Genomic DNA, 18,012 nt, shown 5'->3' on the forward strand with positions numbered 1-18,012 from the left:
ATGCTTGGTCCTTCTCCAGAATGCAACACCTACACTTCTGGCTCAGGAGCATGACAGTCACAAATCCTGCAATGTAGCAGTCCAAAAAACCACCTGCTTTCACTTAGCTTTGTGTGAAAGAGGGATTCTTCTCTCCTTACATATATATATATATACATATTTATAATCTATCCTAATGGAAATATTTAGCATATATCAAAGAGCCATCATAGCTAAGTATGTGTGTCTATAGTTTAATGCTTAATTCTGTTTTTCAGTGCCTTTCAAGCTTCAAGAAGGAGAGGTTCGCATCATTTCCTTAGAGCAATGCCAGTCGTACTTTGACATGAAAACCATCACCAGCAGGATGCTGTGTGCTGGCTATGAGTCTGGCACGGTGGACTCTTGCATGGTAGGTCTCTCTCCAAGGAGAAACTCACAGCCAGACTTGCTTTTAGAAAGCAGAGTACTATGATTTTCATTGGGTATAGCACACTTCATTTACTATAGGAATAACAACAGTTTTTTACATATTTTAACTCAACTTTTATTAATATTACTGGTGTAATCAACTTCAGTTTATGATAATGAAATGCTGCTTGAAGACTCTAAGGTTTATCTGTATTAGTTTAATATTAGACTGATTTTTAAATTTAAATTTGTATGAGCCTTTGCAGGTAAATTTTTGTACAAATATAGCGGGGAATAAATCCTGGTAATGCTGTGCACTGCTACATAGTTCAGCAGAGCTGCTAGTTTTTACAGCTGAGTTACTTATTAAAGGCAAATTGCTGTAGGAACTGAGACATAGCTTTAACCATATGACTGCTGGCTATGTGTAGCCCCTATAGACTGTTTTTTTTTTCTTTCATATTGCAGGGTGACAGTGGAGGACCACTTGTGTGTGAGCAACCTGCAGGGCGCTGGACTTTGTTTGGTTTAACATCTTGGGGCTCTGTCTGCTTTTCCAAAGTTTTGGGACCTGGAGTTTACAGTAATGTGTCACATTTTATTGAGTGGATTGAGAGACAAATATACATCCACACCTTTCTGCTAAACTAACTCCAGATGGTAAGAATTGTGCTGACAGACAAAAGAAAAAAAGGAATCAGCACTTCAACACTGAAGGTTTTGCAGTCCAGAAACTCTAAGGAGTTTCAAGCTCTATCTATTCTTGTTGTGGAGCTATGGAATACGCAGTGTATGTTAATGGTAAACCCTCTGCCAGTGAATATACTTTGGGGCAGAATTAATTATCCTTTTGACTTTTCTTTCAGCTGTGTTGTGGTGCTATTCCGAGCACAGCAAAAGGCTTAAAAGAAAAGAATCGGCCACTTTCTGCCTTTCAGCTATCCAAGCTAAGCAGTAGCACAGACTAGGGAAACCGTTTTAGATAACCTATTTTAATACTATTCAATTAGTAGCACATGCATTTTCACTCACCTGTTGTCATGAGGAATGAACTCGGTGCATTGAGACGGCACTGGCAGGACGTATATTCACCGGGGCAACATGAGGCATGGCCGCACCACACGCTGGAAGATGTGGGAGAGATCGATCAGTTTGCACGTCCATGTGGCACAGAGCACATAAAAATATATGTGCAGGTCTCCAAGCGTGCGTGGCTGTGTGCTGCTGGCGTGCCTGAGCTAAAGCACTCTGTCCCTCAGAGTGGCTGGCTTACAGGGGCATAACCCTGTACCATCCCGACTCGGCAGCTTCTGTTCCCAGAGCCAGGCTGGGTATCTCTGCGGGGTGACAGAGGGAGCAGTAGGCCAACAGACCCGTAACGACCACTTGAGGCACCCAAGACCAAAACTTAGTTGTTCAGACTCTTTGGACAGGTTCTACCGCTTGATTTTCTGAGGCTCCCAATGTCTTAATGTGTCCAGGGCACCCATGTCTCAACAGCACTCCACCAATCAGCACATTTATCAAACCTATGCCCCACTGGCTTTTTTCCCCATTTTGTATAGTGTGTTCAGCCTATAGAGTGTGCACTGAACATCTCCAGCCCTCTAAAAACAGGGTTGGCAATGTCACCACAATGGTTTCCCTTCCTGGAGTCAGCATCTTTGAACATCTAGTGAGATATGGAAAATGCAGATTAAAAGTGCAAACGATGCAGTGTAAGCAGCATCCCAAATACTGGGAAACTGGGTATTCTCAGGTAGGTCTCTTCTAGTATCTTGCATTGAAAGTTTCAGGGGGATTGGACTAGATGACCTTTAAAGGTCCCTTCCAACCCAAACCATTCTATGATTCTATGATTTTGCTTAGCAAGATTAAAAAATTGGGAGAAAGAAAAAGGCAGAAATCTGAATGACAGAAAACTGGGATTCCAGCTTCTGTTCAAATGAATATAAGAAATATGTTAAGTGAAGGACAACAGCTTCATAAGCAAAGGCTCAGAGAGCCCTGCTCAAGTGCTTGGTAGCCAGATGGCGGAGTGCTCTGTGCAGCAGGTGAGAGGTTAAGCCTTGACTCCAAGAGAGTCTGGTTGAAAAAAATTATAATGGCACTTGGCACCTCTTCATCGTGCTAGAGGGGAGGGGTGTCTTACCAGCTGCTGTAGGTGATGTCCTGCGCAGCTCACAGCGTTTGGGAGGCCAGAGGAGGAGTCAGGAACCTGAGGATTATGGGATGAATTTCACTGGGGAGCAATGCGTTTAAAATTTGGTCGTTTTTCAGGGCTGTGCCTGATCCCCCGTGAATCCAGCCTAAGGCATCTAATTACCCTCTCTGCTACCTCCGGCATGCCCCCATGACAACATGGCAGGGCCTTGTCAATACCATGACTGCCGTATGTGGAAACATGCATTAAAAGAGCTAAATAATGGACATTTCAGGTACTATTAACCTCATTACAACTAAGCTACATAGATCTGACTATTGCTTTAGTGAAGGTTTACCTCTTATTTCCCTATCTTCTCCTTTAACGTGCCTAACGTTAGACATAGTAGATGGTGTGCTAGACAGCATTATTAAGAAATATTCAATATTTATGTTATGGATTCTGAAACTTTATTTAAGTGACTATTGTATCACTGTTTCATGCTCAGAAAGAAAACCCTTCTAGGCTTTGCTAGGTTTGGAGGGCTTTTTATATATATTAAGGATTTTGGTTTTACTATGACATATAAATGCTCTTCTTCCCCCAGCAGCTGTGACCACGTTCTTCCAGTGCAAGTAGGTTACAGATGAAGCAGGTTATTGATGCCCTTGCCTCAAGGATATGGAAGCTGGAGTTCTCAGTCCCCGAGTTTAGTTTTTCACTGGGGCCAGGATCTCTGTAGGTGTAGGGCAGCACAGTTCAAAATCCCAGAGCCACTTAGCGAGAGTTACGAGAGCAGGCAGCCCAGGGCCCGTTGGAGCCAGCCTGCCCCGCCATCCATCTGACATATCTGGTGACAGGCAGGTTTCAGCAGGGTTTTTCTCCAGAAGTAGAAACAAAGAGGTGCTGTTGTGAAGTGAGCAGCCCAGCCTGACACCTCTCCACCAGATGAAGTGGTTAGCAGCTTTGAATTTTGTAAAGCACTGGAGTACATATCATCATTTCATGTAGATATTAACACTACCAAATAATAATATGTAATTACACATTTTAATTAACTGGGTTTGGCCTACCACCAGTTTCCAAGCAGTCCCTCCCAGGAAATGAGGGAGAGTCATATGGACGTATGGTCCAGCCCCCCTCCTCTATGGGATCAGCCTGAAGAAATTACTGAGCCCCATCCCAAATGGTCCTGGGAGGGAGCAGTTGGGTCTTTTCCTTCCCCACAACTGTGTCTGACACAACATTCCATGTAAAGAGGAAGTTTGTAATTTTATAAATGTATTTTTATACTGCTTTTTTTTTTTATGTGTGGACATGAAATAGGCAAACATACTCCTCATTCATTCCACTGTGTCAAGCCTTTCCTTGTGTGCTGCCATAACAGCTAGGATCACAGTTGCGCTGTTTCTCTTACAAGTGTAGCCTCACTGTAAGGTAGCAATTGTTGGTTTTACTTCTGCCACAGCTGTAGCTCCAAATGGAAGCAATGTCACACAGTCAAGCAGACGTGTTTCTTTCTAGCTGTACTAATAAAAATTTACAGTCATTTTCCAAATAACCTCTCTTTTGAAAGTGTGTTTTTTAATCTTTAGAGAGAGTGACTCAACGACAATAAGGAGGTGTGAAGTTATAACTTTAGCAATAATGCCTAAAAATAGGCTTGAAGAGGTATTTACATGCCCTTATCTTGCTTTTTTTAAGCAGCCCTGACAGCCCTGTTAGCACTACAACACTTGTGGGGGTTCTGGCAATACCACCACTGTACAACTTATAGTTTCTTCTGCATGTATGCTTCCAATACAGAACATTACCAAGAATACCACTGCCATCAACTACTCTGCATTGAAAAAAATCTGAAAAACTAAAGCTGAAATAAAATCTGTCTAAACACATTTTGTTATATGGCTTTCCTCAGGAATACAATTAGTTTGAAATAACCATCTTCTTTTAACTGGTAGATGGCATTTCAAAATGTACATATGCGGAAATCAAAATAATAAGCATGCAGAAATTTAAAATAGTTAGAATTTGCCTTTTCACAGCACTCAACAGTAAGATATCCAGGACAACGAGGGCAAGATTAACATAACCAGAATAAACCAGGAAGAAATAATAATAAGAAAAACCATACTGAAATTCAGCTATGAGAACGTTCTTAACACAGTCACCTTCAGACCTTGTCCATTGGCCTCTGCAGACAGCAATGGTCTGACTAGCAGAAGTGGCAGAGCCAGGGCTGGTGGGAGCGGTGGGTGCTCTGCATCAGCTGATCCTCAGCCCTGTGCTGCAGCCAGCAGGGCTGAGGGAAAAATCACAGCTTGGGTTAAACATTCAGCTCAAACAGTGCCCCAGGTACAGACCAAAGCTCACTGTGCTGCGAAAACACTCGCTCAATAGGGGCTGTGGCTGACTGCCACCTGCAAATGTTTAGCACAGGTGCAGCTGCTGTGAAAAAGAAAAAAATCTTTAAAAGCTTTTTTTTTTTTCCTGTAAATCAAATATTGCACAGTTAAAGCTGCTCTAGGTGCAGCTACATAGTTTGGAAGAGTTGAAGGTGGTTGTTGGGGTTTGTTTTAAACTGACAATCAAAAGTGTACATGCTGTGCTTTCCTTCTTGACATCTGGAAGGCACCTGTGAGATGATGTTAAAAAGCTTGTTTTCCAAATGGAAAAGTCAGGTCATGCTGTGTCTAAGTGCAGGAGTGCAGAAGCAAGCAGGGGATCATGACGTCTCCAGAGCTTAAAAAAATAAATAAATAAATAAAGGAAACATTCATCTGTTGAGAAGCAAGGGGAGAGCGCTTCGCTTGCACCCTTCATTGGGCACCACTTTAGATATGGCAAATTAACATTTTGAAGCTTTCTTTAAAGACTCGCTACCCACATCTCCCCTTCAGTAGAAAATAGCAAGTGATCACAGCAGACAGCCTTTAGATATTTCTGCTGTTTGTCCACAAAAAGAAAAGAAAAAAAAAAATCAAAGTTTTCAAAGTTTTACACAATGGACAATTTTATCACTTAGACCTTATAAAAGTCTTCTGAAAGAACACAACCTATAGTGGACAATTTTAAGCAACACACACCATCAGTGAAACAAGAAAAAAATAAAATATGTGTGTGGTGTTTTGTACCGCCTCAAGTAGTATAGAAGTACTTACACTCTCAGCACAAAGGCACTTTTAAAAGGAACTAAAGTTTCAAGGCAACACATAGGGCCTGGCACTTTTGAGACCCAGATGAAATCATCCTTCATCCAATTTAAGAATCCACCCTGAAAGCCTCACTGCACTAAGCAGCGAGTAGCGGGGTGACGGCTTATGAAAAGCTGCATTATAGCAGGTTCAGTGTGGCAGAGGCATCATGCAGCTAGCCCCAGGTCCAACAGGTGACTGCCACTCATGTTTCTTCATGTAGTTATTTTGATGCCACACCTTACAGTCATGGAGGGTTTTGGAAGATCTTACTCTGAATGCTTACAGCTTTTGTAGGATTCACATGCAAACTCCTGAGACTAAATGATCAGCTGCTTGCCAAATCTGCTGGTAGATTCTTCTCCTGCAGCAGAGGCAACAAGAGGGCAGGTCACAGGCCAGTGCTGTCCCCCAGATTCCATTTTACAGTGCCACGAAGGGGAGAGAGTTGAGCCCTGCACTCCCTCAGATCACTGCAAGTCCCAGAGCTCCTCAGTAAGAGCACAACGTATCTTAGTCGTAGTCACAGACTTGTAGAACCACAGCACAGCTGCTATGGTTCTTTTCTGTGACTACAAGTGAGGAGAGACCATAGATTTAAGCCAGGAAGGCTTCAGGTGAGACAACAGAAACAAAACCAATATTTGACTTTGAGGGCAGGAGAGCACTGGCCTGGCCTGCTTCTCTGGAGCTCTTTGCAACAGGAGAACACCTCCTAGGAACGATAAGGTAGAGCCAAGCCTGCCTTGGGGCTGTGGAGTACAGCAGGTGACTTCCCCGAGTCCCAGCAAGTCTGATCCTGTACAATTCTGCCCTTGTACCAGCTAATCTCCCTGCACAATCTGCTGGCCATTTTGCATCTTCTTCTTGTACACCTTGCCATTCCGTGGCTTGTACAGAAAGCCGAGATGTTTCACTCAGGACACCTGGAGTCTGCTCCTGGCGCAGCAAGAAAGATGCTACAGACAAACATCTGAAAATCGTAACTGCAAACCAACATGCTCGACATGATCTCTTAGAATTTGAATGGCTGCCATCACTTCAAAGGTCCCCACTAACCTTATTACTTACCAAAAATATTTTGTCATATGTTGAACTAAATTAAAAAAAAATATTTGCAGAAATGGCTGTCATCACTGGCTCCTTCCACTGTTTTTCTTCTACAGGCTAAACAAAAAAAAAAGTATATTTTTCTCCTCACTAATACTAGAGATGGAGTCAGCCCTAATTACATTCTACCTTTTGAAAACAGAATAGTTTTAAACTTTTGGTAACATGCGGTGACCTGCATTTGAATGAACTTAGCATGCCCTCAATATCTGCCCCGCATAGCAGCAGCGGTCCCAGACCTCACAGCGTTTGTTTAAATTCTTTCAGAGATCTTAAAAGATGTGGAATATGTAATGTTGATCACTGACATGGAAAGCCCATGGTTCAATTAAAAAGCAGAGCCCGTGCCCCAAACACAGTGCCTAAAAATAAACATACAAATCTTGGCAATCTGAAAGCAAAAGGTTTGATAAAGAAACAGAATCAAAAAACATAGGCTCAATACTAGTAATTCATTAGCAGGTACAGGTTGAGGAAACTGTTTATTTCAACAGGTGCTAGTGGATACAAACAATTTCCTAAGTTCCTCCATAAATTGGCCATGTCACTTTTTGGGGAGGCAATATTTCAGACAGTCTGGAATTCAGAAGTAGCCACATGCAGCTCAGCCAGCTTTTCTGCACCATGCAGAAAAGTGGGAAACTGGCAGAGGCAAGACATCTGCAAGACAGATGAGCAACAGAGAGCTCAAATTTGGGACATGCAATGGGGTACACTTTATTTTGAGCAGCCTTAGAGATACTAAGCTGTTTATTATAAAAGTCCAGAGGAATGTAAAAAACACCTGAGAGTGAAGAAGAGTAATGTAATCAGCTAGAAGCTGCTATTTATAAGAGAAAAACCTGAAGACAGACTCGAGCTACCCACTGCCACTGGCAGACAATTTTTGCAGTGCAGGCATGAGGTAGAGTTTAGAGAAAAGTCAGGCAGCCAACATCTGAGTTGGGTGAGGAGGAAAGGAAGTGCAGGCAGCGGTGGATGACATAAAATGACACATGGAGGCATAAAGGAGGGATGTCGCAGGAGGATGAACTATCATGGAGAACAAAAGGCTGCACTGGGATTTGCTCTTTTTGTGGAAGAGGAAGGTGATGGAGACACATGGCACACATGTCTCATCTGGGCTGCTCTTCTTATGGTTAAAATTGTGTTTGGCCAGCGTGGAGATGGCCATGCAATGGCCTGGTGAACAAACTGGACCACAACAGTTAAAAAAATTACTGCATGCACATACTGGAGGAGTCTTGCAACAAGCCAACCAGTAACACTGCATGCCAGCCCTTCTGCTTACTTCGTATTTCAGCAAGGGGTGAATCCCAGGGAACGCTAGGATTTTAGGGTCGCAGTGCAAGGGAGCAGGTTGGCTTACCTTGAACTGGATCCTGTAAATCCGTATTCATGCCATGTCCTGTCCATAACACCATGAGGTATTATGCAATGTTGCATACAAGAACTAAGCAGTATGCAAAGTCTACTGTGTGAAAAAATACAAAAAACAACCCAGGCATTTCAGTCTTGAACATCCTTATAAAATACTGAAAAACTTTATAAACAAAAAAGCTTTTAAGGAAATGTCTGCATCGTCTACCTTGGCTGAAGGAAACAAAATCACAACATAACATAAATCAGCAGTGATTACTCTTGGATTTTAAACAGTTAGCATTTCGACTTTGTAAAATACATTAAAGCATCTTCTTCACACAAAACAGAATTCTAACCTGCTCCATGTGCTAGAGAAACAGCACTGCTGCCCTCTTCAGAAGCACACACAGAGAGTTTGGCACATGAGTTACTACCGCCAAATGTGTCTGCATTAGTTTCCTTTGATGAATTCAGAAATATAGTCTTTTCAGAGTTAAAGTCATTTGTATTTCCAGACTCATCCTGAATGTCTGGTAAGAAGGAGGTGTCCTCTCCCAAGCCATCTCTTGAACAGGCCTGATAAGGTGTTTTAGATGTTGGCAAAACACTGGCAGTGCTTTCTTCCTCTGATAGAGCACCTGTGGCTGAGCTGGAAGACCCAGAAGTAGCCTGGAACCCCACTCTACAGTTTACAATGCAGTCATCCTCCCATCTCTTAATTGCTTCCCTCTGCTCCTCAGAGGTCAGTCTGTCAAGGTGCCTGGCTCTCAACACTGGAGACGGAAACAATGTTCCTTGCAGAACTCTCAGCAAATACCTACAAAATAAACAGTTTCAAATAAGCTGTTTAGAAGCAGACACAAAACTGTTTCCAACAACACTAAAGGAAACCAAACACCATTCAAGTAACCCTCAGGCTGCAGCAGCCTCTGAAACAGTTTTTGCAGGTGCTGTTCTGTGAACATAAACTATAAGGCCAGCAACTGCACCAGAAGATGTTTTAAAACTGCCATTTTCAAAGACTAATACTAATCTTAGGTGCTTCCATTTTTCTGTTTTCTGAATACGGAGTACAAGTGATGTTCCAGAATTAAACTCTAGGAATAATTCATGTTAGAACTAAATTAACTGGCAACTTAGGTTGGGCAAAGATTTTAACCATAGATTTTTGCAGGGTATTTTCAGTCAACAGGGCATCCAACATTTGTCCCTCTGTAGAAGAACTGCTCCTTAAAAACTCAGGGAAAGCCCCAATCTCACTCCCTCAGGCTAGAAGCACCTTTAAGCTTCACAGACCCTGCTGAGTGGTGGCTTTTCAGCATCTTACAAAGGATTACATCAGAAATAAGCAAGGAAAAAACTGTATGTGTGACAGCAGCAGTTCCCTAATAGTTCCCTAATAGGCACTTCTGCTTCAAATCACTCAAGTAGAAAAGCCAGTTAGCCACAACGGCTATAAATCTTCTGATCACAAGGAGAGTGCAAATGACTCAAAGAATTTCACAGGCAAGTCTAAATACTTTGCATTTAATTCACCATGAAAAACATTGTCTTCTTCAAAACTGAACATGTTTACATTGGAAAGAGTCACCAAGTTGAAAGCTTTCTCCTACCTAGACTCTCGACAGCACTACCAAAAGGTCCTAGAACAGCATTTATCTATTTATTTGTCATGTAAGGGAGACCTACTGTATGTGAAAGAAAGGCTCTACTCTCACTAGCTGAAGCCAAGCTGAGAGGAGGGATGGGGAGGGAAGAGCACACATGTTTCTTGCACCTCATGGTTTGTCCTGCTGAATTGCCTTTCTGGCTGACATGCTTAAGACACACATCAGGACACGTTTAAAGTGGACTCAAATACTTGGTGGCTATTTCAGGCATCTACAGCCACAGCACTGCCAGCTTTCCTGCCAGCAACACTGACAACTCATGCAGCCTGTACCGCAGCATTTCATCCAGAAAGTGTGCTCAGACTGTGCCTAACAATATAAAATGATGTCAGGTGGGGTGGAAACAGCCGTTTTTCTCCCCAACACTTCTCTCAGTACATCTGTGCAATTCAGTTTCAAGTCCCATTCTTTCTGAAATGATATGAGAGGGAAAGAAAGAGCCATAACACAGAAGAATGAATAAACTGGCACTGGAGGCACTTTGCTAATAGGTTGCAGACTTGAGTTCATGTTCAGCCACTGAAAGGAAGATGGCTGTGGCTACTAAATACAGCTAGACCAAAAGTTTGATGAAGACTCTTTCACTGGTTTTCACACACTTTGTTTTTCTCCATTGGTTTGCTCAGGTGTCTCCTTGCTTAGCGTGCTGGTGTCTGGGACCTCCACCCAATGCTCCTGTCTTTCCAGGGCGAATGAGTTATGGAACTTGGAGTTATGACTTCTTCAGTGAGGCAAAACACTCAAATGTTAGGCATGATAAAAACACAACTCAGGATCCCTTGTGAATCTAGTCAGCGTGTTTCCACACCCATGTGTATTCTTCATTCTAAATATTCTTATATATATTCATGACAGAAATTTCAAACAGAAAATGGTTTCACAAATAAACACAGACTAAGCACAGTATTTCTATGTATAGTACATGTTCAACTTTGATCACTAATTTAACTGATTTGTATATAAACTCTGTGGTTACAGAGATTACTGGATTTTTTTCCCTCCAAACACAATATTTAATATTATTAATTTAATATAAATCACAAAATAAATTTTTTTATTTACTGAAATTTACTTTGAGAATATGTCACTAAAGAGCTGTCCTCACATGGCTTGGTTTGGTAGAGTTACGAAATTTTCTTTATATTGGGCACAGAGGGTGCAGGAAAACCTCTAGCCAGAGAGATTTATAGCACCACTGACTCATTGTTAACTGCTGTTAACAGCAGCAATTTGCAGTTATAAAACAGAAACACACCTGGGTAGCAGAGCAACACAAGTAGTCAGGAGGCAAACTAAGTAAAATACTGGGTCTGTCATGTGCTTTTCCATGATCCAATAGGGATTTGATGGTGGGCTGTGGGTTTTGCAGGTTGCCCCAAAAGCCAGAGCGAAGACAAAGTAAAGCAGGATGCTCCCAGCTATCACTACTGTATGTATCCAAGTCTGCAATTCAGAAAATGAGAAAGAAATTAGATTTAAGATGTAAACAGAAAGACCTGCAACGCCTGTATGTGTGTATACATGCATGCATGAACGTGCACACTCTTCCTCCAAGGAGAGCTCCCTAATGTTACAGACGATAGATCTGTTCAGATAATATTCCTAATTTTATACAAAACATTTCAGGAAGAATGGAGCCTTCTTCCTACCGTTCATAGGTAACCCAGCCATTTATTTTTTTTTTATTCTACTAAATGCATAGCTTTTGATTCCTTCATGAAAGACATTTTTGATGCCATTTGCCTTAGATGACCACCTCATCCACTGGCAGCAGAGAAAGCCTTCTCAAGCAAATGGAGGTGAGATCTTTACATGGTGTCACCCTTAAATATCTTGCTTGAGATATCGAAGATACTACAGCCCTTCTAAGGGCTGTAAATTTATCCAAGCTAATGCAGATGCTTAGCATTCTTGTAGAACATCGGTTCTCTAGTTCTAGCATGGAAATATTCTTCTCAATTGTTCATATTAGCCACAGAGCAGACCATCAGCTTGAAGCATTCAAAATCAACAGTTCACATTGTTGTCTTTGAGATGCAAGCTTCAGGAACTAACAAAGGCTCAGCAGATCACTGGCTGGTTTTACCATTTGCAATACTAAACTGACATCCCCAAAATCACCATAACCTGATGAGGCAGGATCCTTTCACTATGTACAAATAATTCTGAGGCCAAATTTTCTTAAATTTTAGTTGTACAAGTAATTCTAGTGCCTCCAATGACAGGTGCATTAGGAGAGCTCACAAGGTCACACTAACAACATACTTAGTTTTTGGCCCTTTTATACTTATTCTGTTTTGCATATGAAGCTTTTCTTCCGTTTAATTTTAATGAAAGCTGTATGCACAAACTCTGTGAGGAATATACTTTTTCGGAAACAAAGTACTCACCACAGTCTTGCACTCAATGAGAAGGTGAAACAGTATTACGAAGAGCGCTGCTGTGTTTATAGGGTTTCCAAAAGAAAAAATGTCTATGTCTGAGCCATAGTAAGTCTGGAAAGGAAGACAGCAGTCAGGATAATTTATTTTTTATGTATAGTCGTAATACACAAAGTGGCAGGAATAGTTTTGATACCACACATATTTGCATGCACACAGTTCAGTCCAGTTCCAGTGATGTTAGTACATATTTATCTATGAGGAATTAAATCAAACACTTAATTTTACTCTCTAATTTGCTTGGGTTTTTAGTACGTCAAAATGTATAAATGTATTTAATATCCAGCACTTACAAAGTAAGGCACAAAAAAGCAAATGAGACTTTGGTAAAAAGCATCCAGCAAAGTTATCCAGAAAGCTGAAGGCAAGTAAGCCTGCAAGAAAAAAAAAAGAAATTGAACAAATTACTACAATCTGAATTAGCATTATTTGGATGTGGGGAAAGATTATCTCAGAAGTAATTCCAGTTAGTTTCCCAATGAAGAGGCATCTTTTGTGTTATGATAACAAGGATAAAGAGTTCACTCCACACATGTAGCTAACTGTTAGTATTTAAACCACCAGCCAGATCTGCGAACTCCGATCTTACAGGTGTTTCTGCCAGAACAGACCTACCAGAGCCTTACCTAACTGAGTAAGGCAACGGACAACTTCAAGGCTGACCAAAAGTTAAAGCTTATTATTGAAGGCATTGTCCAAATGCCTCTTAAACACTGACAGGCTTGGGGCATCGGCCACCTCTCTTGGAAGCCTGTTCCACTGTTTGACCACCCTCTCTGTAAAGAAATGCTTCCTCATGTCCAGTCTGTTATTAAAAGGCTATGATGATAAAGAAAATTGTGAGTTTTAAATGACCCATATGTTCAGTGTTTCCTCTCTCTGTGCTACTAGTATCTATTCTGTCTCATGCTCAGTATGTCACTGCCTTCAATTGTTATAATAAAAATATTATTTTAATTGTTAAGTTAAAAAAATTTATAACGTTAAAATTATGCTAGAATTCATGCTAAGCAAAGGAGAAATCAGGAAAAAGATTTAGAAACCACCCCCTGCTCCTTGTGGTTTTCTGTGCTAAATGTTTGGACAGAATTTACCTGTAGAGCAGATATGATGTACAGTGTTTTCAGATTGGAGAAAAGGGCCACCAGCAAATTCCAGAATATATTGATAAGGGTAAAAGAACCCTGAATGTCAGAACTTTCTTGAGGATTATTTGAAAGGAATCTGCTCTGGCCCTTATCCATTCCTCACTACTTTGGTAGTTGAGATCTGTATATGACAGTGAAGAAACAGTATCTGGTGCTCTTATCTTTAAAAGGAAGCCCAGATGCTCAACAGAAACCCACTTTGAGGAAGCACATTGACAGCTGAGGCAGTGAATGAAGCGAACATGCTGGTAATGATGTTTATCCAGTACACTGCTTCACCTGAAGTCCTTAATTTCTCTTATCATCCAAATGTCTGATAAGACTGGGTGTATGACTGAAAAGAGCCTATAAAAAACTTTTGAAAAAACAACTTTTATTTGTGCACATATTGCACAGGCCTAGATGTTTTTCTAATAGAGAAATTGTTTTTAAACAACATGTTTGCCCAATGTAAACCATGAAGGAAAGAAAACCAGAAATGGCTCAAATGCTGACCATTTTAGTTTGCTTCAGACCAAGCACTCTTTAACTTACCACAGATTTTTGGCTCATCACGTACAGCTGTGGGAGCTGCATGAGTATCTCTGCAGACACATCTTTGTCCAAGACACCATAAATGATGGGTGGCACCGATGTAAAAAGGAGATTGAAAAGAATCAAGATCCAATAGTCTGTCATTGATGTGCCTGAAAACCCACAGAAGAACTGGTACCAGAACAGGAGGTTCACATAGGCCTGAAAAGTCAAAGATGACATGATAAAATGTTACCCATAGACAAGGGATTCAAAAGCTAGGAGGCAAACAGTCAGATCTTAGGTCTGGTTACAGTAATCTGTGGAAAATTAAGTATAAATGCTGTGGAGTTCATGCCAATCCCACACTTTGAAATTATATCTGACTAGCACACCAGCTTTACATTTCAAAATTGGACATAACTTGTTTAAATAGTCATGCTACCACCACACTAGTAATGCCCGTTACCCACTGTTTAATCAAATGTCCTGGTTCCAGCTGGGACAGAGCTAATTTTCACAAGAAGCTGGGAGGGAACACACTCAGGATAGCTGACCCAAACCGGCCAAGGAATATTTGATACGATATGTAGTTCTGCTCAGCATAGAAAGTGAGGACAGGGGGATCGGGAGCAGGCTGGGCATCGGGTTCTGGGCAGTGAGCAATTGTGCTGTGAATCATGCACTTAGTATATTCTATTATTACTAATTTTATTTTTCTTGTTTTCTCTTCCTATGCTGTTCTGTTAAACCATTTTTATCTCAGCCCATGGGTTTTGCCTTTCTTCTTCCCAATTATTGTCCCCATCCCACTGAGGCAAGAGAAGCAAGTGAGCAGCTGCATGGTACTTAGGTGCCAGCTGGGGCTAAACCACGACATCAAATCAGACAATGGCTTTGAGTGGGAAATTCAGTCCAAGGAATAAGAGTATCTGGTCTCTGTAGACAAAAATTAGAAACTAAATTGTTTGACATATGCTTTTTGTGTCTTTTTGAACCCATTAACAATAGAAACTTACTCTTTTTCAAGAATACAAAGCCCCACTAAACCCTTCAACGCTCTCAAATACACAAAATGTGATTTCCCTGGGGTGGGACAGCTACATACCACATTCTTGTAGAAGAAGTAGAGCACCATGTTGGTAAGTCTGGTATAACACCAGTGACCATGGACAAGCAGCAGCTTCCTGAGGTGTCTAAACTGAGAGACTGCAAAGTCACTTGCCATGACAGCCTGCAATGCACATAAAGGAAAGGATATGTAATATCTAAACTATTAAAGATTAGCTTCAGATACCGCCAAGTGAGCAACTTACCTACTGTTGGAAACTCTTACTTCATTATTTTTTTACACATAGTGCTTACAGTCTTACCCTCACTCAGATCTGAGCCCCTCTGTACACCATTTTACACTGACACACACAGCTCAGCCCAACATAACAGGCAGGAACATGGCTGGTTTTGTTATTACCACACAACTGCACAGAAACAACTGATGTTTAGGCTGCTTTTCCCCTGGCAGGACATGAGCAATAGGGAGTTTGGTGACAGGCAGCAAGCTCTGTTGTTTGGAGTTCAAATCCCTGCAGCATGCAGCTTCTGAGTGCTCCTGGAAGAGTGCTGAGGCCTGGGTGTGAGCTCAGGCTGCAAACTCTTATAGTAACAGACTGTGGATGGTAATAGATTGCATATGGTAATAGACTGTGGAGCCACTGGGCACCCAGGTGAACTCTGAAGCAATTTAAAATGGAATGTTAAATGTTATTTGCAGCTGTCTTTGTATACACTACCTGCATGCCTTCTTGGCCCGATATTCCCACACCAGTGTCAGCAACCTGGATCATACTGACATCATTGGCACCATCACCTACAGAGAAAAGAGGAAAAATCAAAACTAACCTCTCTTATTTGGAATGTAACCTGGAGGCAGCTTTGCTGGCTATCACATCGCCACAGCAGTGGCAGGAAAAGACAAATATACAAGAACACCAGAGAGTTCAGAGAAAAACATTTTTATGGCCAACAGTGCAGCCTATGGAAAATTCTACAGAAAGCAGGATTAATAAGTGGAAGGTCTTACTGAACTGAGCTATATTCTCCAAATGGATATTACCTGTTCCTTTTGTCAGAATTTAGTTGGTATGCTGGAACAGAAAATACGGGCATTGTAAATCATAGTCAGTCATCTCCCCTCTCCCTCCCTATTTTTGGGAGTGGTGTGATGGAGAATGACAAGAAAACCCCCCTTACTTGCTTCTTTGGACATGTTACATAACATTGTGCACAATTGCTGCTGTTCTTGTTGCTTTAGATTACCATGAGTACCTTTATGGACTAAATTTGCTAGTTCAGAGGACTAACATCATCTTATGCCAGAGCCAACTATGATTCAAAGGATTATCTTCCTTGAAAAGTAAATTTAGTGACAGACATTAACAAAAACATAGAAGAGAAGAAACTGACTACTACTTCTTTTCAGAGAAAAGAAGATAACCACAGGACTCACCTACAGCTAATGTCATTGCCTTTAGCTTATTTCGCACCAGTCTGACCAGGACACTCTTCTGCAGCGGTGTGGCTTGGCAGCAGACTACAGCTCGACATTTTTCTGTGAGTTCCAAGAAAATGTTCTGTAGGCTGTCATGAAGTACATGCTCTAAAGTCCTTCCATCAATAACCAGGCCTGCACTGAACCCTGGAGCTTGGGTGGAGGGACTTGCAGAGGCATTCCCAAGTTTCTGACTGTTTTTTTTTTTGGCAGAAGTATTCTTCTGTATGCCTTCTAAAATTTTGCTCATCACTGAGGCACAAGCATCCTAATTAACAACAAGAGAAAGGCAACTTATTAAATACTGCTTGTGTTCTGGCTCCCTTCTCAATTTATAATATACATATGGAGAACATGTCAAATGCTACCCTTGTCTTGCATTTCAGTTGAATACAGAAAGACTCAGACATGAGGCTGAATAACCCTTTAAAATCACAAAGGATGCAGTCTGTTGTTAATAAAAGTGCCTGTGATTTAACTTTGCTTAAGTAGATTGGCTTGGGTATTGTACTAGGAGAAGGGAAAAAAACGAAGCAAATCAGAAAATGTTCATAGACTAGCAGAAAAAAATAACCATTAAGGATTCTGCAATATAAATATAGCTTTGATAGAAGACTTTTGCTCTCTACATTTCTTTTGCCTGGCATGCAAAGCCAGTAGTGCATTCAAATCAGGTTATAGGTAAGCTGCAATGAATTACTGAAGAACTGGCCTTGTGTAATTTTTTACCTTGCCAGGATCAATGTAAGATGCTCAAAAGATTCCTGATATCAATATATGTAATGTGCGTGGTATAGAGAAGAAAATACTTATTCTTACATATTTTCATTATTTTACTTTGAAATGCAACATTATCAAATCCTGTCTATTTCTTATTTCAAAGCCCAGTTAGAGGGAGTATGAGCACTTTCTGCAAAAGGGCCTCAGCTCTCACTGTTAAATAAGACAGTTTTTTCCTCAGTAGGAAAAAAGGAAGAAAAAAGTATTAGCAAAAAATCAAGCTCTCCTCAAACACAACTAAAAATCCTTTCTTTTTCACTTTATTTTCCTCACAGTTACCACTTGCCACACAATCTTTTATGGCAGATACAAACTGAATTTCTAAAGAAACATATAAGCAGAAAAAAAAAAAGAAAACCAAAAGGTCTTAGAAAAATCTTCCAGTCATTTAGAGAAGTCTCAGGCTTCATGTCTCTGCTCTGAGGAGAGACTTCTCATACGCTGGCTTTACCAGTTACAGTTAGTAATTTCTCTAAGAAACCCAAAATTGATAAAAATAAAGATTTAGAAAACAGCTGGTTATAAGCATCCAAAAGAGGACAAAACAATCAAGTAGGATTAAACTTGCCACCCAAAATGGCAGCATTTTTAATCACTACTTATTAACATGGCTCAATTCCTAGGTGGTGGGGAGAAGGTAGCTTTTTCTCTGATAAAATTGTTGGCAGATTAGTTTTCTTGAATAGTGTGCAATGTAGTCTAATGAGACAATT

General features: G+C 40.9%; 2 protein-coding genes across 4 annotated transcripts in view; one reads left to right on the plus strand and one right to left on the minus strand.

Annotated features, from left to right (window-relative positions):
- The window catches only part of CORIN (corin, serine peptidase), a 156,627-nt gene extending 152,533 nt beyond the window's left edge, over window positions 1-4,094 (plus strand). The window contains exons 21-23 of the mRNA XM_086747497.1: window positions 258-391; window positions 859-1,050; window positions 2,671-4,094. Of these exons, the coding sequence (XP_086603623.1) occupies window positions 258-391; window positions 859-1,041 (317 nt within the window). The 3' untranslated portion in view covers window positions 1,042-1,050; window positions 2,671-4,094. The remainder of the gene's footprint in view (window positions 1-257; window positions 392-858; window positions 1,051-2,670) is intronic.
- Window positions 4,095-7,272: 3,178 nt separating this feature from the next.
- ATP10D (ATPase phospholipid transporting 10D (putative)) overlaps window positions 7,273-18,012 on the minus strand; it is a 51,749-nt gene continuing 41,009 nt past the window's right edge. For 2 of the 3 annotated variants that reach the window (XM_086746501.1, XM_086746498.1), the window contains exons 16-23: window positions 16,478-16,787; window positions 15,762-15,838; window positions 15,080-15,205; window positions 13,993-14,193; window positions 12,604-12,684; window positions 12,260-12,364; window positions 11,125-11,312; window positions 7,273-9,016 (exon numbers count right to left, since the gene is read on the minus strand). In XM_086746501.1, coding sequence (XP_086602627.1) covers window positions 8,551-9,016; window positions 11,125-11,312; window positions 12,260-12,364; window positions 12,604-12,684; window positions 13,993-14,193; window positions 15,080-15,205; window positions 15,762-15,838; window positions 16,478-16,787 — 1,554 coding nt within the window. In that variant the 3' untranslated portion in view covers window positions 7,273-8,550. The remainder of the gene's footprint in view (window positions 9,017-11,124; window positions 11,313-12,259; window positions 12,365-12,603; window positions 12,685-13,992; window positions 14,194-15,079; window positions 15,206-15,761; window positions 15,839-16,477; window positions 16,788-18,012) is intronic. The other variant, XM_086746500.1, reaches the window with a different exon arrangement.

This window comes from Chlamydotis macqueenii, chromosome 4, assembly GCF_036417535.1.
Source record: "Chlamydotis macqueenii isolate bChlMac1 chromosome 4, bChlMac1.mat, whole genome shotgun sequence".
Classification (NCBI taxonomy): Eukaryota; Metazoa; Chordata; class Aves; order Otidiformes; family Otididae; genus Chlamydotis; species Chlamydotis macqueenii.